Source organism: Lolium rigidum, chromosome 2, assembly GCF_022539505.1.
Source record: "Lolium rigidum isolate FL_2022 chromosome 2, APGP_CSIRO_Lrig_0.1, whole genome shotgun sequence".
In the NCBI taxonomy this organism is placed as follows: domain Eukaryota; kingdom Viridiplantae; phylum Streptophyta; class Magnoliopsida; order Poales; family Poaceae; genus Lolium; species Lolium rigidum.
In genome coordinates, this window is record NC_061509.1 from 186,054,149 (window position 1) to 186,079,549 (window position 25,401).

The 25,401-nt window shown below is 44.4% G+C and overlaps 1 protein-coding gene across 1 annotated transcript; it reads left to right on the plus strand.

The window, feature by feature from the left end:
* The first annotated feature begins 4,610 nt into the window (after positions 1-4,610).
* On the plus strand, positions 4,611-4,997 carry LOC124690391. Its single transcript, XM_047223779.1, has one exon. It carries the CDS (start codon positions 4,611-4,613, stop codon positions 4,995-4,997), a length of 387 nt encoding a protein of 128 aa, XP_047079735.1.
* Positions 4,998-25,401: the final 20,404 nt, after the last annotated feature.

Sequence of the window (25,401 nt, forward strand, 5' to 3'; positions counted from 1 at the left end):
TTCACTGTCACTGTGGTTGTGTGCCTTTGAGTTAGTTGGTTCGTGCTCTAATATTGAGTTGTTGATGCACTACCAAGTATAACACTTTTTTCTCCTTTGCTGAAAGCCTGAATTGGACATCAGTACTACACTTCTCTTAATACTTTGCCGCGACTTCTTTATCTCTACTATTAAGAGCAAACTGGTGAATGCCTGGTGTCACATTTTCAGGATGGACAATAATACCCTCATGTCTTTATTTCAAATCAAATCCCCAATATTCTCAACCACCAAAACAAACTCCAGGTTGCATCGCGCCGACTTGTGCGCTGCGGCCATCTCTACTATTAAGAGCAAACTGGTGAATGCCCGGTGTCATATTTCAGGATGGACAATAATACCCTCATGTCTTTATTTCAAATCAAATCCCCATTATTCTCAACCACCAAAACAAACTCCAGGTTGCATCGCGCCGACCTGTGCGCTGCGGCCATCCAATATGGATCACACCATCCCAAATTCCACATTGTCGCCGAGCTATGTGTGATTAGCTCCATGTTTTTCTCAACTAAAGAAACAAACTCCAGGTCCTATTGCGGTCAACTAGGAGGCACCCCAGTAGCCAAACACCTCGATCGATCCTCACCAAAAGAATCAGCTCATCGACCAACCCCATTTGTCCCTCCACGTCGTCGTTGTCGAATCTCGCGTTGGCCGCCGAAGTAGTTGTCGTGGCTCCATCTTCGTTTGATGGTGCTCGGTGATCACACGACTACCGGCGAGCCGCCGCCGTAGCTCGAGGATAACTGTATAAAATGGCGAGGGAGAGATATCCAGCGGCCCAGTACAGAAGGCGGGAGAAGCGCTAGCCGCCGGAGGCCGAGCGTGCTAGACTCCATCAGATTTTTGCTCTGGAGCTGCAACGAGTGGAGGATATAGAGGGAGAACGGAAATAGCAAATCCTCCCTCACCATCAGCGCGCATCCGAGCTGCTTCTAATCCCGCGGCCGTGTGCTCCTGTCGCCACCGGACCCTGGCGAGCAGAGAAGGCACATCTACTTACCCATGGCGCATCATGCAAGACAATCCCCTCAGCGATGGTAGTATCTATAGTTTGCGCCACGCCCGAAACCTGCTGCAGCGCTGGAACGACTTCGGCTTGGGAGTAGTCGCCAAAATGGATCTCATACCCTGATCAGGTAAAAACTCCACGTCTATTCATAATAAGGTTCGTGAGCTGCACCATTGATTGATTCCTTCACCACCGCATCACACCCTCCACCCAGGGATTAATCTAGGATGCTCACATTGCTTACATGATAGGAGTGAGATATGAACTCTATATCGCTCATGATTTCAGATAAACGACACGAATGGTTCCTCCGTCTAGCGGAATCTCTGATGCTGATCTCATTTCTTTTCTTTTGTTCCGTTTGTTTCTCTGTTCTTGCGTTGTTTTGGATTTTGTTGCGGGTAAAAAGGAACTTTAGTAAATAGAAAGGGTTACGATGCTTGTCATATTCTAGAGCCTGAGCCTAACCAGATTTTCTTCACAATGAGAAATGATTAATCCGGGGCGCTTTATTTTTTTAATTAGACGATACACCGGACTGTCAGCCTAATGATTAGCAATATGAGTGTGCATTTTTGCATTGAATCCCCCTTGGCCGTTGTGGTAGATGCCTTTCTTGGTTCCTTGGTTGGATTTCTATATGGGCTACCTAGCGGTCTTTCAATAGACTGCAAGATGTTTAGTCCTAGAAGGTTTTGGCTATTTTTTTGATGGTTGATATTTATATTGATCCTCCCTCATCAATATAAGGGTTGTGTGCATCTTCTGAAGGCCGGGGTATTCCCCATTTCGAAAAAAAATATGTGTATGCCCGCTTGTGGATAGTTTTTGCACAAAGCTAGCTAAATGGGCTCCCGAAATGGATGTATAGCAAAAAAAAAAAAATGCTATGAAGGCTTTGGCAGATTGGATTAATGCGCCCACTAGATTCATGGTAATTGTGTAAGGACTGTGATATTAATTCGAGGATTGCATACCTTTCATGGTTTATTACCATGTATTTTGTCGTAGAAATTATCATTGTTATATTTATTTGGACATGAACAATTGTCAACTCTCTACACCGGTAAGACATAACTTACGTGTGAATTTATATTACTGTGGTGTGGGCAGGATAGCAATACAAGGATGAAGTCAATAATATTTTTAACAATCCTATATCAAGAAGGAAAAATTGTGTACCTTGCATTTGGACAAACAATTGGCTCCGTTGAAGCTCGCTTGGCTGCTTTAATGGATCCAACTTCCTTGGTCTCTAATATAGGAGCAAATTTTTGTCAGGTCTAAACTAGATCATGCATGCATAGATATCTCTCTCTATTTTCCACTAACCTTGCTAGCCGGGATGTACTGAGAGTTTATGAAGATACAAAGAGTATGAAGGAGCAAATTTTTCTCAGGTCTATGAATTCAAAACCATGGAGCCCGCTTTTGATTTTTTTGGAATCGACATTTTAAAGTTTCAAAACAAATCCAAAGAGGAATTCAAAATGTTGATAATGATGTATTTTATGGCTCTGCCAAATCTCAATGCGAAATAGTTTGTATTCCGTTCTACACAATAATGACATACTACCACATATGGGAGTTTTCGAATTTTACGTTGTTCATTACACAGATCTGCAAATTTGTCATTTTTTTTACCGCTTGGAGTACTTTATATTCCGCATCAGTATTTTGCACACATTTAGAAATAATCATTAGGTATATCTAAGATTTCTTTTCAGAACTTACTGAAACTTCAAAATGTTGATTTCGATCTTTTTTTGAAAAAGGGGCTACATGGAGCATGTTGTCCATATTGATGCTTTACGTGGGGCAATATGAGGCCAGTGTTTTCATATGTTATATGAACTATTTGGCCATTTTCATCCGTTAAATGAAATGATGTTTCCATCTGTTATATGAACTGTCGTGTTACAACTAGGCATATGAACTATCGGGCTATAACATGCCTAGGCTATAACAGGCATGTGTTTTTATTTTCAATGATCCGCCATAAAGCTATGCATTGATCATAGTTTTTTTTCCGGAATGGAGGTTTTACCCCCATCCTCAGAATCTATTTGTTTATTTATTAGATTATTCAACAAAGACTTACAAGAGAGATATACAAAGATCAAATCGAAGCCACCATCCTAGCAACATTGCTACACCTATTGATGAAGGGGGTAATCATGACTAGCCCTTACGTCACACCAATGCACATCATCTAAAAAAACGAAAGCCTCACCAAACCACCCATTTGCGAGTAAGGAGCACCACCATTCTAGCAAACCATCAACACGCACCAGCATACATGCCGTAGAGGTCGCTACCTCTATCTTCCCTGAACCCATCTCTAAGAGGGGTCAATGCATTGACCTTGCCAGGCTGCCGTCGAAGCCGCCATGACGCCAGACGACGCCACCGCCCTGCGCGCGTCCATCATCATGCATTCATCGCCGAGACCCCGCTGCACCATGCCGCCGAGACTCATCGTCGTAGATGGTAGATGTCACGCTGCTCCACCTTGGTCCCCGCGCGAGAAACATGCGGAGTCTGACACACATCCACCAAGTCGTCCACCCGTCCGTCCAGCTGATGAATGTGTCCAAAGATGATTCCCCCATAGGGGTGGCGAAACAGCCGTTACCATTATCCAATCCAGGAGCCCCCCACAACGCCTCCCACGAGGGCCACGATGCCCACGGGCGTCGGCCAGCAATGGTGTTCTCCCCCGGATCTGAGGTTTCCGCCAGAAACAATGGGGCGAGATCCGCCCCCACCATCGCCTCCACCGAAGAATACAACACCCACGGGCGCCGCCATCGATAGTGGCATCCTCACCCGCTTCAGAAGTTGTACCATCATCTCCCCTCTCTATGGAAGGTGGAGGAGGCCACATCTCTGCCTGACCAGCGCCATGGCCAAGCACACGCCGTCCCGAGGCGCCCACTCACGATCCTCCGGTGAAGCCACACCTCCGAGCCACGGCAGAGGGACATCCCGCCACCACCATCATTCCCCTTTACGGGATTTGCCCTGCTGCGATCCGGCGGCGGCGGGAGGGGGGGTGACGGCTAGGGATAGGGAGGGGAGTTGAATTGTGTCTTTTAGTTCCATGCATATGAATTTTACCAATTAGATAAATTTATTAAGCCGTAGCGAAGCACGGGCATTCAACTAGTTGTAGATAGTAAACCTTCAACACAGCTAGTATCATACTACCTCTGTTCCAATGAGCAAGATTTATATTTTTTTAAAGTACCAATAATTTGACCAAATTATTCATTAGAACGGAGGTAGTACCTTTTTAGGGTCTCACATACTCTGATGCTCGCTGTTGTGCACTGTAGACAAAAGAGTCTTTCATAAGAAAAAAAAAATAGAACCACCAATATGGGAAAAGTTTACTGGGCCGGCCCATATTCTCACGAACACTGGCCCGTCCAACCCGCTGCCGTAGTGCCGCCATCCGCCGCTGAAACCCTAACAAAACCCACCCCTTCCGCCTCCAGTTGGTCTTTCTCTTTCTCGCCCTAAAAAAAAGACGGCGAAACCCTAGCTTACCACCCCCATGGCTTTGCACATCGATTTCCGCTACCTCGATGAGGGCCTCGGCGGCGCGCGCGGCAAGCGCAAGCGCCGGGAGAAGGAGGAGGAGGAGGCTGCCGCCGAGTCCATGGACGTCGACGCCGAGGTCCCCCGCCCATCCAAGCTCTGCGTCGTCCCCTCCCTCTCCGACCCTTCCAAGCCGGCCAGCTTCGGGCAGCCCACCTACGGCGGCGTCATCGCCTGGCGCGTCTCGGGGCGGAACTGGAAGGAGCCCCGCACGTGGCGCTCGTCCGCGCTGATGGTCTCCCGGAAGCCCGTCCCGCTGGAGCAGCGCGTGCGCGACAAGTTGAAAGAACATCTCTCCATAATTATGTTTGTGTGTTTGATGACAACATATGTGATGATCTAATGTGGCTTAGTGTGCAGATTTGATCTACATTAGAGTTTGAGGTAAGAAGTATTATAAAGGGAAAAGTCGTGGATGAAAAGGAAGTAGAAAGGAAGGTGGCTGGAATTTCCAGGCCGGAAATTTTGACAATTTCCGGTCCCCATTTTTTCGCTAAGGACTTAAGGTCCAGAGCCCCTGGATGCCCCCCCGGAAATTTGCCCGGACATTTCTGTCGAAGGGCCGGAAATTCCGGGGGCCGGAAATTTCGGCCCGGACATTTTCACAATGTCCGGCCCCCCAAATTTCGCTAAGGACCCGAGGTCCAGGCTCTCAGTATACCCTCCCGGATTTTTGCCTAGACATTTGCTTCGAAGGGGCTGAAATTCCGGCCCCGACTTACACCGGAATTTCCGGCCCCAATATTCAGCAACGGCTACAATTGGTGGGGTGTATAAATACCCCCTTCTTCTTCCAGCTCAAGTTGCTCAATCATCCCAAGTTCATCCACCATTAGAGTCACCTCAAGAAACATAAGAATCACAAGATCTCCTCCTCCAACCATCCAAAGCTCTTGATCTTTGGAGAATCGAAGGAGAAGACCCCCATCTACATCTTCACTGAAGCGATTTGCATTTCCCCCTCATATGCTTGAGGGGCCCCATGCTAGTGTTCCTCTTTTGGAAACCCTAGTTGTTTGTGGTTGCCTCCAATTTGGTTGTGGATGTGTGCCCCAAGAGCCTTGTAAAGGCCCGGTTTCCGCCTCGAGGAAATCCCTTAGTGGAAGTGGGCTAGAACTTCGTGGCATTGCTCGTAGGAGACCTGAGTGAAGCCTTTGTGGCATTGGTCTGGCTTTCGTAGCGACCACACTCCTCCAAACGTAGACGTACTTCCTGTCAAAAAGAAGGAACTACGGGAATCATCTTTGTGTCTCCGCGTGCTCCACTCTCGGTTACCTCTATCCTTATTAGCTTCCCTATATATTGTCTTACTATATATTGCCTAGTAGTTGATCTTGTCATATAGGTAAATTCACATAGTTGAATATCTAGAGAATTTACCTTTGTATCAAGCCTAAATTGAAAAAGAACTAAAAATAGGTTAGCACCTATTCACCCCCCCTCTAGGTGCGGTATACGATCCTTTCAATTGGTATCGGAGCCTCGGCTCTTATTTCGGGCTTAGGGCATCTCCAGCGGCGCGACGCAAACGGACGCTGAGCGACCGTTTGTGTCCGCCGTGACCGGAAATGCGTCTGGGGCCTGTTCCAGCGGGGTGACGCAAAGTGACCGGACCGTCCACGGAGACGCAAACCTGGCCCAAATATGCGCCAGGTTTGCGTCTCGGCAGACGCTCGGCGGACGCGCAAAGTGTCCGCTGGCTTCCCCACCGGGCCCGCCTAGCAGCGGCACAACTGCTTCGTCTTCCGCGGTATTACTTCTGGGCGGCGCGCTGCAGCCTTTGCAGGGGCCGCGTTAATGGCGTGCCTCGGCTTCCGCGAGCGTGCGCAGCTAGTAGGCGTTGCACTGGCAGGCCATTGAAGGCGAGATGGCCTCTTAAAGGGACGCTGCCGGCGCTCATTTCCCCGACCAAAACCATTGGCAAAATCCCACAGTAGCCACCACGCGGACGCCATGGGGAAGAAATGCTGGCTGTTCCGGAAGACGAAGAACGACCAGGAGGCTAGCGGCTCGCGTTCCGGCAAGAAAGCACGGGTCGGCCGGTACGTCCGCGTTGACCTCGCTCGGCAGCTATGGGAGGAAAACCGGCCGGTACCATGGCCGGACGCGAACTTGCCGGGAGGGGGCTGGTACCTGAACTCGCAGCGCGTGCCGGTCCCCCCGTGCCGCGCTCGGGCCGAGAGCGGCGCGACGAGGTGTGGCGCCGCCGCGCGGTGTTGCCGCCGGATCTGCGGGAGGATCCGGCGTACGCGCTAAACTCCTACAACTGGATTTCCTTCGGGGCGTGGGAGTTCGACGCCTGGCGCCGCGCTGCCTACCTCGCCGACGCAGACTACTTCGAGCGCGAGATCGCCGCCGAAGAAGAAGAGAACGACCACGAGATCGCGGACGAGGACGGCGACGTGACCATGCCGCAGTACGACCACGACGACGGCGGACCGGCGTGGGATCCGGAGAACCAGCCGCCGGACATTTCAGAGGAGGAGGCCATTGCCATGGCACTCGCCAATAGCGAGCTCGATGAGCTCAACGAGCTCGCTACGTGGGACGGGCTCGCAATCCAGCTCCGCGAGTCGGCGCTCGCGCAGGGGAGGCCGGCGACTTCTTCGGCCACGCCGACGCGTTCCAACGTCCGCGCTCCGCCTGCTGCTCCAGCGTGGGATCCCCGGCCACGACCTCCCTGCCCGTGCGGCGGCACCTCCTCCACCGCCGGCGTACGAGCTTCCTTGACCGACGCCGCAGCTGATTGACCTCGTCAGCGACGACGACCAGTAGACAGCGCCTATTTTAGCACCCCTTTCTCGCTTTTTTATGTCCTTTTTATTATCATGTAAATTATGGCGTATGAATGAGAAAAAAAATTATGCGTCGTGCCGCTGGAGCCACCCCGACGCAAACGGACACCCGGACACTTTCGACCATTTGGCCCGACGCAAACGGACACGACGCGTCCGTTTGGACGTCCGAAATGCGTCGCGCCGCTGGAGATGCCCTTAACCGCCTAAGAGTATGCCGGACGATGATGTTACGGAAGGGGCCGCGAAGCCGGTATCTACGGAAGATCTCAAGTTGATGGAAACATCGTTGAGGTCCTCCATGGAAGCTCAAATGGAAAGTATAAAGAAAATGCTTTCCGGGCTTATGACGCCGGTTCCCCCCGTCATCCCCGTCATAGAGGAAAGGGACAAGGGTGCGTTAGAAAAGGGAGATGCTTCGGGCTTACCCTCTTCTAGCCAACCCTTGGATGGTGATAACTTAGACAAAGTTAATACTCCCAAGGCCTCTCCTAGGGCAACAAGTGTCGGAGTGAGCTACAATGCTTTCCCGCCACCTTTTCGCTCTCCCGATGTCTCGGTTTCCCATTGATACGTCTCCGACGTATCGATAATTTCTTATGTTCCATGCCACATTATTGATGATATCTACATGTTTTATGCATACTTTTTGTCATATTTATGCATTTTCCGGTACTAACCTATTAACGAGATGCCGAAGAGCCGATTCTTTGTTTCTGCTGTTTTTAGTTTCAGAAATCCTAGTAAGGAAATATTCTCGGAATTGGACGAAATCAACGCCCAGGGGCCTATTTTGCCACGAAGCTTCCAGAAGACCGAAGAGAAGACGAAGTGGGGCCACGAGGCGCCGCCACAACAGGGCGGCGCGGCCTAGGTCCTGGCCGCGCAGCCCTGGCGTGTGGGGCCCTCGTGTGGCCCCCTGACTTGCCCTTCCGCCTACATATAGTCTTCGTCGCGAAACCCCCAGTACCGAGAGCCACGATACGGAAAACCTTCCAGAGACGCCGCCGCCGCCAATCCCATCTCGGGGGATTCGGGAGATTGCCTCCGGCACCTGCCGGAGAGGGGAATCATCTCCCGGAGGACTCTTCACCGCCATGGTCGCCTCCGGAGTGATGAGTGAGTAGTTCACCCCTGGACTATGGGTCCATAGCGGTAGCTAGATGGTCGTCTTCTCCTTATGTGCTTCATTGTCGGATCTTGTGAGCTGCCTAACATGATCAAGATCATCTATCCGTAATGCTATATGTTGTGTTTGTTGGGATCCGATGGATAGAGAATACTATGTTATGTTGATTATCAATCTATTACCTATGTGTTGTTTATGATCTTGCATGCTCTCCGTTATTAGTAGAGGCTCCGGCCAAGTTTTTACTCTTAACTCCAAGAGGGAGTATTTATGCTCGATAGTGGGTTCATGCCTCCATTGAATGCGGGACGAGTGACAGAAAGTTCTAAGGTTGTGGATGTTTTGTTGCCACTAGGGATAAAACATTGATGCTATGTCCGAGGATGTAGTTATTGATTACATTACGCACCATACTTAATGCAATTGTCTGTTGTTTGCAACTTAATACTGGAAGGGGTTCGGATGATAACTCTGAAGGTGGACTTTTTAGGCATAGATGCATGCTGGATAGCGGTCTATGTACTTTGTCGTAATGCCCAATTAAATCTCACTATACTCATCATATCATGTATGTGCATGGTCATGCCCTCTCTATTTGTCGATTTCCCAACTGTAATTTGTTCACCCAACATGCTATTTATCTTATGGGAGAGACACCTCTAGTGAACTGTGGATCCCGGTCCTATTCTTTACATCTGAAATACAAATCTACTGCAATACTTGTTCTTTACTGTTTTCTGCAAACAATCATCATCCACACTATACATCTAATCCTTTGTTACAGCAAGCCGGTGAGATTGACAACCTCACCGTTACGTTGGGGCAAAGTACTTTGGTTGTGTTGTGCAGGTTCCACGTTGGCGCCGGAATCCCCGGTGTTGCGCCGCACTACATCCCGCTGCCATCAACCTTCAACGTGCTTCTTGGCTCCTCCTGGTTCGATAAACCTTGGTTTCTTTACGAGGGAAAACTTGCTACTGTACGCATCACACCTTCCTCTTGGGGTTCCCAACGGACGTGTCGATTGCACGCATCAAGCACATTTTCCGGCGCCGTTGTCGGGGAAATCAAGACACGCTGCAAGGGAGTCTCCACAATCCAATCTCTTTACTTTGTTTTTGTCTTGCTTTATTTTATTTACTACTTTGTTTGCTGCATTATATCAAAACACAAAAAAATTAGTTGCTAGCTTTACTTTATTTACTGTCTTGCACTCTATATTAAAAACACAAAAAAAATTTAGTTACTTGCATTCGCTTTACTTATTTCAACATGTTTCCTTTTAATTTTACTATAAAAGATATACCTGTGGGACAAGGGTCTATAATTGGAAGAGATAATATAGAAGAATTTTTCACCCATGTTAGTATGCATGAAGATCTTAAAGATATACCCCTTGCAAAAGCTGTCCCTACTTATGAAGATGCCTCCGTTTGTTTGGTACGCATGATGGAAGCTAGATTTATTAGTCTCAACCCCATGATACAACACATGTTTCTTACACTTTCCGATATGGAGCGGGGAGAGAAGAGAGATTTTGTTCTAAAAGTCTTAGTGCGAGAATTTGCGGATATAGCTAAAGAAGCTAGAAAAGTTTTTAGTAAGCATGAGAGGCTTGGTATGATCACCGATTTTACAAAAACACTTGAAAAAATGGATATGGATAGAATTAAGTACACTAATAGTGTTAATGATGGTGGGGAGATTAAAGCACCAATACCATGTAAGCTCCTAGCGATGCATGAAGCTCTAGATGATAATTATGCTTGGCTTGTTCCTGAAAATTTGTTTGATGAGAGTAGCAAGCCCAAGACTAATGAAAAGGGAGCCGCTGAAACCTATGTATCCAAAATACTATGCATGGTTGAGAAAACTCCAAACCCCACTGTCGATGCATCATCTCTTGATAATACTTGATATACACTTTCTGCGCCTAGCTGAAAGGCGTTAAAGAAAAGCGCTTATGGGAGACAACCCAAGTTTTTACTACAGTACTTTTATTTTATATTTGAGTCTTGGAAGTTGTTACTACTGTAGGAACCTCTCCTTATCTTAGTTTTGTGCATTGTTGTGCCAAGTAAAGTCGTTGATAGTAAGGTTCATACTAGATTTGGATTATTGCGCGAAACAGATTTCTTTGTTGTCACGAATCTGGGCCTAATTCTCTGTAGGTAACTCACAAAATTATGCCAATTTACGTGAGTGATCCTCAGATATATACGCAACTTTCATTCAATTTGAGCATTTTCATCTGAGCAAGTCTGGTGCCTCAATAAAATTCGTCTTTACAAACTGTTCTGTTTTGACAGATTCTGCCTTTTATTTCGCATTGCCTGTTTTGATATGCTTGATGGATTTTTCTATTCCATTGACTTTCAGTAGCTTTGTGCAATGTCCAGAAGTGTTAAGAATGATTATGTCACCTCTGAACATGTAAATTTTGATTGTGCACTAACCCTCTAATGAGTTGTTTTGAGTTTGGTGTGGAGGAAGTTTTCAAGGATCAAGAGAGGGAGATGATACGATATGATCAAGGAGAGTGAAAGCTCTAAGCTTGGGGATGCCCCGGTGGTTCACCCCTGCATATTTTAAGAAGACTCAAGCGTCTAAGCTTGGGGATGCCCAAGGCATCCCCTTCTTCATCGACAACATTATCGAGTTCCTCTAGTGAAACTATATTTTTATTCCATCACATCTTATGTGCTTTGCTTGGAGCGTCAGTTTGTTTTTGTTTTTTGTTTTGTTTGAATAAAATGGATCCTAGCATTCATTGTGTGGGAGAGAGACACGCTCCGCTGCTGCATATGGACAAATATGTCCTTAGGCTTTACTCATAATATTCATGGCGAAGGTTGAATCTTCTTCGTTAAATTGTTATATGGTTGGAATCGGGAAATGCTACATGTAGTAATTCTAAAATGTCTTGAATAATTTGATACTTGGCAATTGTTGTGCTCATGTTTAAGCTCTTGCATCATATACTTTGCACCCATTAATGAAGAAATACATAGAGCTTGCTAAAATTTGGTTTGCATAATTGGTCTCTCTAAGGTCTAGATAATTTCTAGTATTGGTTTGAACAACAAGGAAGACGGTGTAGAGTCTTATAATGTTTACAATATGTCTTTTATGTGAGTTTTGCTACACCGGTTCATCCTTGCGTTTGTTTCAAATAACCTTGCTAGCCTAAACCTTGTATCGAGAGGGAATACTTCTCATGCATCCAAAATCCTTGAGCCAACTGATGTCTACGCCCCCTCCTTTTCCTATAGACAGTGTTGGGCCTCCAAGAGCAGAGGTTTGTAGAACAGCAGCAAGTTTTCCCTTAAGTGGATCACCCAAGGTTTATCGAACTCAGGGAGGAAGAGGTCAAAGATATCCCTCTCATGCAACCCTGCAACCACAAAGCAAGAAGTCTCTTGTGTCCCCAACACACCTAATAGGTGCACTAGTTCGGCGAAGATATAGTGAAATACATGTGGTATAAATAAGTATGAGCAGTGGCAACGGCACCAGAAAAGTGCTTTGCCCGGGACGAGTAAACAAGCAGTAGTAACGCAGCGAGTAGTAACGCAGTAAAACAAGTAAACAAGCAGCGATAGCGATATTTAGGAACAAGGCCTAGGGATTAGACTTTCACTAGTGGACACTCTCAACTTTGATCACATAACGAGAATAGATAAATGCATACTCTACACTCTCTTGTTGGATGATGAACACCACTAATCGTGTAGGATTACACGAACCCTCAATGCCGGAGTTAACAAGCTCCACAATATTCAATGTTCATATTTAAATAACCTTAGAGTGCATAACAGATCAACACAACTAAACCAAGTACTAACATAGCTTGCACACTTGTCACCTTCACACTATGTAGGAGGAATAGATCACATCAATACCATCATAGCAATAGTTAACTTCATAATCTACAAGAGATCATAATCATAGCCTACGCCAAGTACTAACACGGATGCACACACTTGTCACCATTACACCGTGCGGGAGGAATAAAACTACTTTAATAACATCACTAGAGTAGCACATAGATAAATTGTGATACAAAACACATTGCAATCATAAAGAGATATAAATAAGCACTTCACTATGCCATTCATAACGGTGAATAAGTATTCTGTGAAATATAGCCTAAGAGACCCACACGGTGCACACACTCGTCACCTTTACACACGTGGGACAAGGAGTCTCCGGAGATCACATAAGTAAAATCCACTTGACTAGCATAATGACATCTAGATTACAAGCATCATCATATGAATCTCAATCATGTAAGGCAGCTCATGAGATTATTGTATTGAAGTACATAGGAGAGAGATTAACCACATAGCTACCGGTACAGCCCCGAGCCTCGATGGAGAACTACTCCCTCCTCATGGGAGACAGCGGCGTTGATGAATATGGCGGTGGTGTCGATGGAGGAGCCTTCCGGGGCACTTCCCGTCCGGCGGCGTGCGGGAACAGAGACTCCTGTCCCCCAGATCTTGGCTTTGCGATGGCGGCGGCTCTGGAAGGTTTCTCGTACCGTGGCTTTTCCCGTATCGAGGTTTTAGGTCCAGGGGCTTTATATAGGCGAAGAGGCGGCGTCAGAAGGTCGAAGGGGCGCCGACACTATAGGGGGGCGCGGGCCCCCCCTGGCCGCGCCGGCCTAGGGTTTGGTGGGCCTGTGCCCCTCTCTCGGCGGTTCTCGTGTGTTACGGATGCTTCCGGGCAAAATAGGAACACAGGCGTTGATTTCGTCCAATTCGAGAATATTTCGTTACTAGGATTTACGAAACCAAAAACAGCAGAAAACGAGGAACTGGCACTTCGGCATCTTGTTAATAGGTTAGTTCCGGAAAATGCACGAATATGACATAAAATGTGCATATAACATGTAGATATCATCAATAATGTGGCATGGAACATAAGAAATTATCGATACGTCGGAGACGTATCGGCATCCCCAAGCTTAGTTCTGCTCGTCCGAGCGAGTAAACGATAACAAAGATAATTTCTGGAGTGACATGCCATCATAACCTTGATCATAATATTGTAATGAATGCAGCGATCAAAACAATGGTAATGACATGAGTAAACAACTGAATCATAAAGCAAAGACTTTTCATGAATAGCACTTCAAGACAAGCATCAATAAGTCTTGCATAAGAGTTAACTCATAAAGCAATAATTCAAAGTAAAGGTATTGAAGCAACACAAAGGAAGATTAAGTTTCAGCGGTTGCTTTCAACTTATAACATGTATATCTCATGGATAATTGTCAACATAGAGTAATATAACAAGTGCAATATGCAAGTATGTAGGAATCAATGCACGAGTTCACACAAGTGTTTGCTTCTTGAGGTGGAGAGAAATAGGTGAACTGACTCAACATAAAAGTAAAAGAAAGGTCCTTCAAAGAGGAAAGCATCGATTGCTATATTTGTGCTAGAGCTTTTATTTTGAAAACATGAAACAATTTTGTCAACGGTAGTAATAAAGCATATGAGTTATGTAAATTATATCTTACAAGTTTCAAGCCTCATGCATAGTATACTAATAGTGCCCGCACCTTGTCCTAATTAGCTTGGACTACGGGATCATCGCAATACACATGTTTTAACCAAGTGTCACAAAGGGGTACCTCCATGCCAACTGTACAAAGGTCTAAGGAGAAAGCTCGCATTTTGGATTTCTCGCTTTTGATTATTCTCAACTTAGACATCCATACCGGGACAACATGGACAACAGATAACGGACTCCTCTTTAATGCATAAGCATGTAGCAACAATTAGTGTTCTCATATGAGATTGAGGATATATGTCCAAAACTGAAACTTCCACCATGATTCATGGCTTTAGTTAGCGGCCCAATGTTCTTCTCTAACAATATGCATGCTCCAACCATTAAGGTGGTAGATCTCTCTTACTTCGGACAAGACGGACATGCATAGCAACTCACATGATATTCAACAAAGAGTAGTTGATGGCGTCCCCGGGAACATGGTTATCGCACAACAAGCAACTTAATAAGAGATAAAGTGCATAAGTACATATTCAATACCACAATAGTTTTTAAGCTATTTGTCCCATGAGCTATATATTGCAAAGGTAAAGAATGGAAATTTTAAAGGTAGCACTCAAGCAATTTACTTTGGAATGGCGGAGAAATACCATGTAGTAGGTAGGTATGGTGGACACAAATGGCATAGTGGTTGGCTCAAGGATTTTGGATGCATGAGAAGTATTCCCTCTCGATACAAGGTTTAGGCTAGCAAGGTTATTTGAAACAAACACAAGGATGAACCGGTGCAGCAAAACTCACATAAAAGACATATTGTAAACATTATAAGACTCTACACCGTCTTCCTTGTTGTTCAAAACTCAATACTAGAAATTATCTAGACTTTAGAGAGACCAAATATGCAAACCAAATTTAGCAAGCTCTATGTATTTCTTCACTAATAGGTGCAAAGTATATGATGCAAGAGCTTAAACAAGAGCACAACAATTGCCAAGTATCATATTATTAAAGACATCATACCAATTACTACATGTAGCATTTTCCGTTTCCAACCATATAACAATTAACGAAGCAGTTTCAACCTTCGCTATGAAAATTAAAAGCTAAGAACACATGTGTTCATATGAACCAGCGGAGCGTGTATCTCTCCCACACAAGCATTTATTCAAACAAAAACAAAAACAAAAGCACACAGACGCTCCAAGTAAAGTACATAAGATGTGACCGAATAAAAATATAGTTTCAAGGGAGGAACCTGATAAATTTGTCGATGAAGAAGGGGATGCCTTGGTCATCCCCAAGCTTAGACGCTTGAGTCTTCTTGAAATATGCAGGGGTGAACCACCGGGGCATCCCCAAGCTTAGAGCTTTCACTGTCCTTGATCATATTATATCATCCTCCTCTCTTGTCCCTTGAAAACTTCCTCCACACCAAACTCGAAACAACTCATTAGAGGGTTAGTGCACAATAAAAATTAACATGTTCAGAGGTGACACAATCATTCTTAACACTTCTGGTCATTGCATAAAGCTACTGGACATTAATGGATCAAAGAAATTCATCCAACATAGCAAAAGAGGCAATGCGAAATAAAAGGCAGAATCTGTCAAAACAGAACAGTCCAGTAAAGATGGATTTTATTGAGGCACCAGACTTGCTCAAATGAAAATGCCCCAATTGAATGAAAGTTGCGTACATATCTGAGGATCACGCACGTAAATTGGCTTAATTTTCTGAGCTACCTACAGGGAGGCAGGTCGAAATTCGTGACAGCAAAGAAATCTGAAACTGCGCAGTAATCCAAATCTAGTATGAACTTTACTATCAAAGACTTTACTTGGCACAACAAAACACAAAACTAAGATAAGGAGAGGTTGCTACAGTAGTAAACAACTTCCAAGACACAAATATAAAACAAAGTACTGTAGCAAAATAACACATGGGTTATCTCCCAAGAAGTTCTTTCTTTATAGCCATTAAGATGGGCTCAGCAGTTTTAATGATGCTCACATGAAAAATAGAGTATGAGGCAAAAGAGAGCATCAAGAAGCAAATTCAAAACACATTTAAGCCTAACATGCTTCCTATGAAAAGGAATCTTGTAAATAAACAAGTTCATGAAGAGCAAAGTAACAAGCATAGGAAGATAAAACAAGTGTAGCTTCAAAAATTTCAGCACATAGAGAGGCATTTTAGTAACATGAAAATTTCCACAACCATATTTTCCTCTCTCATAATTACTTTCAGTAGTACCATGAGCAAACTCAACAATATAACTATCACATAAAGCATTCTTATCATGAGTCTCATGCATAAAATTATTACTCTCCACATAGGCATAGTCAATTTTATTAGTAATAGTGGGAGCAAATTCGACAAAGTAGCTATCATTATTATTCTCATCATCAAATATAGGAGGCATATTGTAATCATAATCAAATTTATCCTCCATAACAGGCGGTACTAAAAGACTTCTATCATTATAATCATCATAAATAGGAGGCAAAGTATCATCAAAGTAAATTTTCTCCTCGATGCTTGGGGGACTAAAAATATCATGCTCATCAAAGCCAGCTTCCCCAAGCTTAGAATTTTCCATATCATTAGCAACAATGGTATTCAAAGTATTCATGCTAATATGTTCCATGGGTTTTTTAATTTTCGCATCAAACCATCCATGTCTTAAATCAGGAAATAGAATAAGAAGCTCATTGTCGTCCATTATGCCAAACTAGTGTAAACAAGAAACAAAAAGATGCAATTGCAGGATCTAAAGGAAATAGCTTTGAGTACTTACAACGGCGAAAATAGCTTAGTAGCCAAGATCCGGAGTGTGAGTACCTTTTACCTTTCCTCCCCGGCAACGGCGCCAGAAAATAGCTTGATGTCTACGCCCCCTCCTTTTCCTGTAGACAGTGTTGGGCCTCCAAGAGCGAGAGGTTTGTAGAACAGCAGCAAGTTTTCCCTTAAGTGGATCACCCAAGGTTTATCGAACTCAGGGAGGAAGAGGTCAAAGATATCCCTCTCATGCAACCCTGCAACCACAAAGCAAGAAGTCTCTTGTGTCCCCAACACACCTAATAGGTGCACTAGCTAGTTCGGCGAAGAGATAGTGAAATACAGGTGGTATAAGTAAGTATGAGCAGTGGCAACGGCACCAGAAAAGTGCTTTGCCCAGGACAGTAAACAAGCAGTAGTAACGCGACGAGTAGTAACGCAGTAAAACAATAAACAAGCAGCGATAGCGGTATTTAGGAACAAGGCCTAGGGATTAGACTTTCACTAGTGGACACTCTCAACTTTGATCACATAACAGAATAGATAAATGCATACTCTACACTCTCTTGTTGGATGATGAACACCACTAACTGTGTAGGATTACACGAACCCTCAATGCCGGAGTTAACAGCTCCACAATATTCAATGTTCATATTTAAATAACCTTAGAGTGCATAACAGATCAACACAACTAAACCAAGTACTAACATAGCATGCACACTGTCACCTTCACACTATGTAGGAGGAATAGATCACATCAATACCATCATAGCAATAGTTAACTTCATAATCTACAAGAGATCATAATCATAGCCTACGCCAAGTACTAACACGGATGCACACACTGTGACCATTACACCATGCAGGAGGAATAAAAGTACTTTAATAACATCACTAGAGTAGCACATAGATAAATTGTGATACAAAACACATTGCAATCATAAAGAGATATAAATAAGCACTTCACTATGCCATTCATAACAGTGAATAAGTATTACGTGAAATATAGCCTAAGAGACCCACACGGTGCACACACTTGTCACCTTTACACACGTGGGACAAGGAGTCTCCGGAGATCACATAAGTAAAATCCACTTGACTAGCATAATGACATCTAGATTACAAGCATCATCATATGAATCTCAATCATGTAAGGCAGCTCATGAGATTATTGTATTGAAGTACATAGGAGAGAGATTAACCACATAGCTACCGGTACAGCCCCGAGCCTCGATGGAGAACTACTCCCTCCTCATGGGAGACAGACGGCGTTGATGAAGATGGCGGTGGTGTCGATGGAGGAGCCTTCCGGGGCACTTCCCGTCCCGGCGGCGTGCCGGAACGGAGACTCCTGTCCCCCGGATCTTGGCTTCGCGATGGCGGCGGCTGCGGAAGGTTTCTCGTACCGTGGCTTTTCCCGTATCGAGGTTTTAGGTCCAGGGGCTTTATATAGGCGAAGAGGCGGCGTCGGGAAGGTCGAAGGGCGCCGACACTATAGGGGCGCGGGCCCCCCTTGGCCGCGCCGGCCTAGGGTTTGGTGGGCCTGTGCCCCCTCTGCGGCGGTTCTCGTGTGTTACGGATGCTTCCGGGCAAAATAGGAACACTGGGCGTTGATTTCGTCCAATTCCGAGAATATTTCGTTACTAGGATTTACGAAACCAAAAACAGCGAGAAAACAGGAACGGCACTTCGGCATCTTGTTAATAGGTTAGTTCCAGAAAATGCACGAATATGACATAAAATGTGCATATAACATGTAGATATCATCAATAATGTGGCATGGAACATAAGAAATTATCGATACGTCGGAGACGTATCACCAACCACTATGCCATTTGTGTCCACCATACCTACCTACTACATGGTATTTCTCCACCATTCCAAAGTAAATTGCTTGAGTGCTACCTTTAAAATTTCTATCCTTTACCTTTGCAATATATAGCTCATGGGACAAATAGCCTAAAAACTATTGTGGTATTGAATATGTACTTATGCACTTTATCTCTTATTAAGTTGCTTGTTGTGTGATAACCATGTTCCCGGGGACACCATCAACTACTCTTTGTTGAATATCATGTGAGTTGCTATGCATGTCCGTCTTATCTGAAGTAAGGGAGATTCACCACTCATTTAATGGTTAGAGCATGCATAATGTTAGAGAAGAACATTGGGCCGCTAACTAAAGCCATGATCCATGGTGGAGGTTTCAGTTTTGGACATATATCCTCAATCTCATATGAGAACATTAATTGTTGCTACATGCTTATGCATTAAAGAGGAGTCCATTATCTGTTGTCTATGTTGTCCCGGTATGGATGTCTAAGTTCAGAATAATCAAAAGCGAGAAATCCAATGCGAGCTTTCTCCTTAGACCTTTGTACAGGCGGCATAGAGGTACCCCTTTGTGACACTTGGTTAAAACATGTGTATTGCGATGATAATCCCGGTAATCCGAGCTAATTAGGACAAGGTGCGGGTACTATTAGTATACTATGCATGAGGCTTGCAACTTGTAAGATATAATTTACATAACACATATGCTTTATTACTACCGTTGACAAAATTGTTTCTTATTTTCAAAACCAAAGCTCTAGCACAAATATAGCAATCAATGCTTCCTCTCGCGAAGGGCCTTTCTTTTACTTTTATGTTGAGTCAGTTCACCTATCTCTCTCCACCTCAAGAAGCAAACACTTGTGTGAACTGTGCATTGATTCCTACATACTTGCATATTGCACTTGTTATATTACTTTACATTGACAATATCCATGAGATATACATGTTATAAGTTGAAAGCAACCGCTGAAACTTAATCTTCCTTTGTGTTGCTTCAATACCTTTACTTTGATTTATTGCTTTATGAGTTAACTCTTATGCAAGACTTATTGATGCTTGTCTTGAAAGTACTATCCATGAAAAGTCTTTGCTATATGATTCATTTGTTTACTCATGTCATTACCATTGTTTTGATCGCTGCATTCAGGAGATACGGAAAACCTTCCAGAGACGCCGCCGCCAATCCCATCTCGGGGGATTCAGGAGATCGCCTCCGGCACCCTGCCGGAGAGGGGAATCATCTCCCGGAGGACTCTTCACCGCCATGGTCGCCTCCGGAGTGATGAGTGAGTAGTTCACCCCTGGACTATGGGTCCATAGCGGTAGCTAGATGGTCGTCTTCTCCTTATGTGCTTCATTGTCGGATCTTGTGAGCTGCCTAACATGATCAAGATCATCTATCCGTAATGCTATATGTTGTGTTTGTTGGGATCCGATGGATAGAGAATACTATGTTATGTTGATTATCAATCTATTACCTATGTGTTGTTTATGATCTTGCATGCTCTCCGTTATTAGTAGAGGCTCCGGCCAAGTTTTTACTCTTAACTCCAAGAGGGAGTATTTATGCTCGATAGTGGGTTCATGCCTCCATTAAATGCGGGACGAGTGACGGAAAGTTCTAAGGTTGTGGATGTCGTTGTTGCCACTAGGGATAAAACATTGATGCTATGTCCGAGGATGTAGTTATTGATTACATTACGCACCATACTTAATGCAATTGTCCGTTGTTTGCAACTTAATACGGAAGGGGTTCGGATGATAACCTCGAAGGTGGACTTTTTAGGCATAGATGCATGCTTGGATAGCGGTCTATGTACTTTGTCGTAATGCCCAATTAAATCTCACTATACTCATCATATCATGTATGTGCATGGTCATGCCCTCTCTATTTGTCAATTGCCCAACTGTAATTTGTTCACCCAACATGCTATTTATCTTATGGGAGAGACACCTCTAGTGAACTCTGGACCCCGGTCCATTCTTTTACATCAAATACAATCTATCGCAATACTTGTTCTATCGTTCTTCGCAAACAATCATCATCCACACTATACATCTAATCCTTTGTTACAGCAAGCCGGTGAGATTGACAACCTCACTGTTTCGTTGGGGCAAAGTACTTTGGTTGTGTTGTGCAGGTTCCACGTTGGCGCCGGAATCTCTGGTGTTGCGCCGCACTACATCCCGCCGCCATCAACCTTCGACGTGCTTCTTGGCTCCTTGATGACCCACAAGTATAGGGGATCGCAACAGTCTTCGAGGGAAGTATTACCCAATTTATTGATTCGACACAAGGGGAGACAAAGAATACTTGGAAGCCTTAACAGCGGAGTTGTCAATTCAGTTGCACTGAAACGAGACTTGCTCGCAAGAGTTTATCGAGTAGTAACGGTTTATAGTAGCAGCGAGTAGTGAAATAACGACGAGCGAGTAACAAAGACAGCAGTAGTGATTTTAGTAAACAGCAGGATTAAAATACGTAGGCACGGGGACGGATGACGGGCGTTGCATGGATGAGAGAAACTCATGTAACAATCATAGCGGGGCATTTGCGGATAATAATAAAACGGTATCCAAGTACTAATCAATCAATAGGCATGTGTTCCAATTATAGTCGTACGTGCTCGCAATGAGAAACTTGCACAACATCTTTTGTCCTACCAGCCGGTGGCAGCAGGGCCTCAAGGGAAACTACTAGATATTAAGGTACTCCTTTTAATAGAGTACCGGAGCAAAGCATTACCACTCCGTGAACACATGTGATCCTCACATCGCTACCATTCCCTCCGGTTGTCCCGATTTCGTCACTTCGGGGCCATCGGTTCCGGACAGACGACATGTGTATACAACTTGCAGGTAAGACCATAAACAATGAATATCATGATGAAATAATAACATGTTCGAGATCTGAGATCATGGCACTCGGGCCCTAGTGACAAGCATTAAGCATAACAAGTTGCAACAATATCATAAAAGTAACATCTACGGACACTAGGCACTATGCCCTAACAATCTTATGCTATTACATGACCAATCTCATCCAATCCCTACCATCCCCTTCGGCCTACAGCGGGGGAATTACTCACACATGGATGGGGGAAACATGGCTGGTTGATGGAGAGGCGTTGGCGGTGATGGCGGTGATGATCTCCTCCAATTCCCCGTCCCGGCGGAGTGCCAGAACGGAGACTTCTGGCTCCCGAGACGGAGTTTCGCGATGTGGCGGCGTTCTTGAGGGTTTCTGGCGACTTCGACTTTTCTCCGTGCGTTTTTAGGTCGAGGCGAATAAGTAGTCCGAAGGGGGGCGTCGGAGGCCAGCCGAGGGGGCCACACCATAGGGCCGCGCCCCCCCCCCCCTAGGCCGCGCCGCCTTGTGGTGTGGGGCCCTCGGGCCTCCACTTCGATTGTCCTTCTGGCTCCGTCAGTATTCTGGGAAAATAGGCCCTTTCGTCAAAATCCCGAGGTTTTTCCTGAAAGTTGGATTTACGCACAAAAACGAGACACCGAAACAGCTTCTGTCGAAAACAGCGTTAGTCCGTGTTAGTTGCATCCAAAATACACAAATTAGAGACAAAACAATAGCAAAAGTGTTCGGGGAAAGTAGATACGTTTTGGACGTATCAACTCCCCCAAGCTTAGCTTATTGCTTGTCCTCAAGCAATTCGAGTTAACAACCGAGCGATAAAAGAACTTTCACGAACACATTTGCTCATATGATGTATATATTCTCATGATATGGCTAATACTTGAGCAGTTCATAATAAGGTACATGCAAATAAGATCATCTAACAGCTATGTCAATCATGAAGAGGTACCAACAATTAACAATAAGCATCATGAATCATGTATATAAGCAGGATTGCAATGTTCATAAGAGAGTATGATAAAGTGGTATCTCGCTTGCTCGTATTTGATCGGCAAAACATAAATGCCCGGGCACCTCCGGAGTTCATAGAAAGACTAGAAGTAGTGATTGTCAAAGATAAAGGCATCAAAGTTATACCACAATCAATCATATTTTGAGACAAGCATATTACACTAAGAATGAGAGTTGTGCTCTCAAGAAAGTGCTCAAAGAAAGGATGGAGACACAACATAAAAGTAAAAGATTGACCCTTCGCAGAGGGAAGCAGGGATTAACATGCGCTAGAGCTTTTCATTTGTAAAGCAGGAGTAAAATTATTTTGAGAGGTGTTTGTTGTTGTCAACGAATGGTAATGGGTACACCAACTACCTCGCCAACCGGACTTTCAAGAGCGGCTCCCATGAATTATTTGCATGTTTATGTGGCACTCCTTCCAACCTTTCTTACACAAACCATGGCTAACCGAATCCTCGGGTGCCTGCCAACAGTCACATACCATGAAGGAGTGCCTTTTTAGTTTAGTTTTATTATGATGATGACACTCCCCCATCCTTTGCTTACACAAGCCATGGCTAACCGAATCCTTCGGGTGCCGTCCAACAATCACAAACCATGGAGGAGTGTCTATTTAAGTTAATTAATTCGGGATTGGGAATCCCATTGCCAGCTCTTTTTGCAAAATTATTGGATAAGCGGATGTGCCACTAGTCCATATGAGAGTCTGTCAAAAGTAAATGACAAGGTTGAAAGCTAAACACCACATACTTCCTCATGAGCTATGAAACATTAACACAAATTAAGAACCATTTTGAAGATTTTAAAGGTAGCGCATGAGAATTTACTTGGAATGGTTTGAAATGCCATGCATAGGTATTTATGGTGGACACTCTGGAATAACTTGGTTTTCATGTGTTTGGAGGCACGAGCAGCGTTCCCGCTCAGTACAAGTGAAGGCTAGCAAAAGACTAGGGAGCGACAAATCAAGAGAGCAATGAATCGTCATAATCATGCTTGCGGCAAAATAAATTAACTGAGGCATAAAAGTGATACAAGAACTCTGAAGCAATGTAAATCATTGAGGCTTAATTGACTCTTGTTCAGTCATATGCATGCGTGAGCATGTGCCAAGTCGACATAAATGAATTATTCAGAGGAGGATACCACAATGCCATACTTACTTATGAATAAAACAATGCAAGCAAACATCCATGACATGCTACTCATATTAATAAATTGGAGCTAATCATGAGAGATCATGAACTACTAGACTTTCTTAAATAACATATACCTCACATGAACCAACTAAGCATGCTCACATGGATGAGTATATGTACAAAAATGAAAACAAATAGAGTTCATACCAGCCTCTCACCACAATCAGATTGTCGTAGATCGTCATTATTGCCTTTTCACTTGTGTAGCTTGGATAATATGAAATGAAAACCACGCTCCAGCCACCGAAGACCATTGAACTCAAGATGAACTTTACAAACCAAAGAAGAACAGCAAATATTTTTGGTGTTTTCGAATTTGAGAATAAGAACAAAAGGAAACAAGCAAACAAAGCAAAATCTTTTTGGGTTTTCTTATAGCAAACTAGCAATAGCAAATAAAGCGAAACAAATGCAAGAAACCAAGATAAACAAATGGTGAAGAGAAACAACAGAAATATTTTTGGTCTTTTTGTGTTTTGGGAAAGAAACAAAGTGGAAACAAGAAATAGCAAACTAAAAGAAACACGGAAAAGCGAGATGGCAGAAATCTGCCAAAACCTGACAGCAGTACAGAAATCGATTTTTACAAAAATCTTACGTTGCTCAGTTCAAAAAGTGTTCAACTAATGAAAGTTAGATAACAACCTGGGGAACATGCACAAAAATTGGCTTCGCAAAATAACGTTCTGGCTGTGCGCACGAATTTTTACGGTAACAGCCCAGAATCTGTTTTCAGGCAGCACTTCCCCAAATATCATCTTCCTCTCATTAGAAAACCACTCAAAGAGACTAAACAAGTATATACAAGTATCCAGCAATCATAATATGCAAAGAATGAGTGATGCCGGTATACCTCCCCCAAGCTTAGGCTTTTGGCCTAAGTGGAGTTCAACCCCATCGAGGGTCCGGGTTCCACGCTGGTGGATCATACGTGGAGTAGTCATAATAAGGTACCGATGCGGAAGAAAAGCGTGGGGGTTCCTCATACCCAGCTTGTGGATGCGAAGAGCTTGCTGCATCGGATGACGAGTCGAGGTGTTCCTCGACCTCATCCGTGTTGTCTCGTGCACGATGGCTTCCTCCCTCGATGTATGCGTTAACCGCACTTTCCGTGACTCGACCAATCCTCCACGGAATCAAAGTTAAACAGAGAAGGTGCGGGCAATCCTACTAATTTTTCAACTTTCTTAGTCCTTGTCCAAGATTTCTTGTAAAATGTTATTCTATAAGACAGGTTCCCTAAATTAGACGAACTAGAAAGAAATTCATGCTTAATCATGGAAGCTATGTCAAGTTTCTCCATGGGGAGCTGAATATCAAGACGGTGAGGTCCTACATTATGCATAGCTAATAAGCGAGAGGCGATGAGACCTCCACAAATTCCTCCCTTCTCACGGTTAGTGGCAAGTCTGTTGGCTATCAAAGCTCCCAAGTTATAAGTCCTATTACCTTGTAATGCAGCAGCTAGAAAGGCTAGATCCGGGATAGTTATTTTACCTCCATTCTTTCTTGCTAGAACGCATTTGGTAATGAAATAAGCAAAGTAACGAATAGCTGGGAAATGAATACTACTGATTTTACCATCATCCTCTGAGAAGCTTCTTCC

Coding starts and splice junctions, on each gene's coding strand:
- LOC124690391 (XM_047223779.1), top strand. CDS start 4,611: ATGGCTTTGCACATCGATTTCCGCTACCTCGATGAGGGCCTCGGCGGC.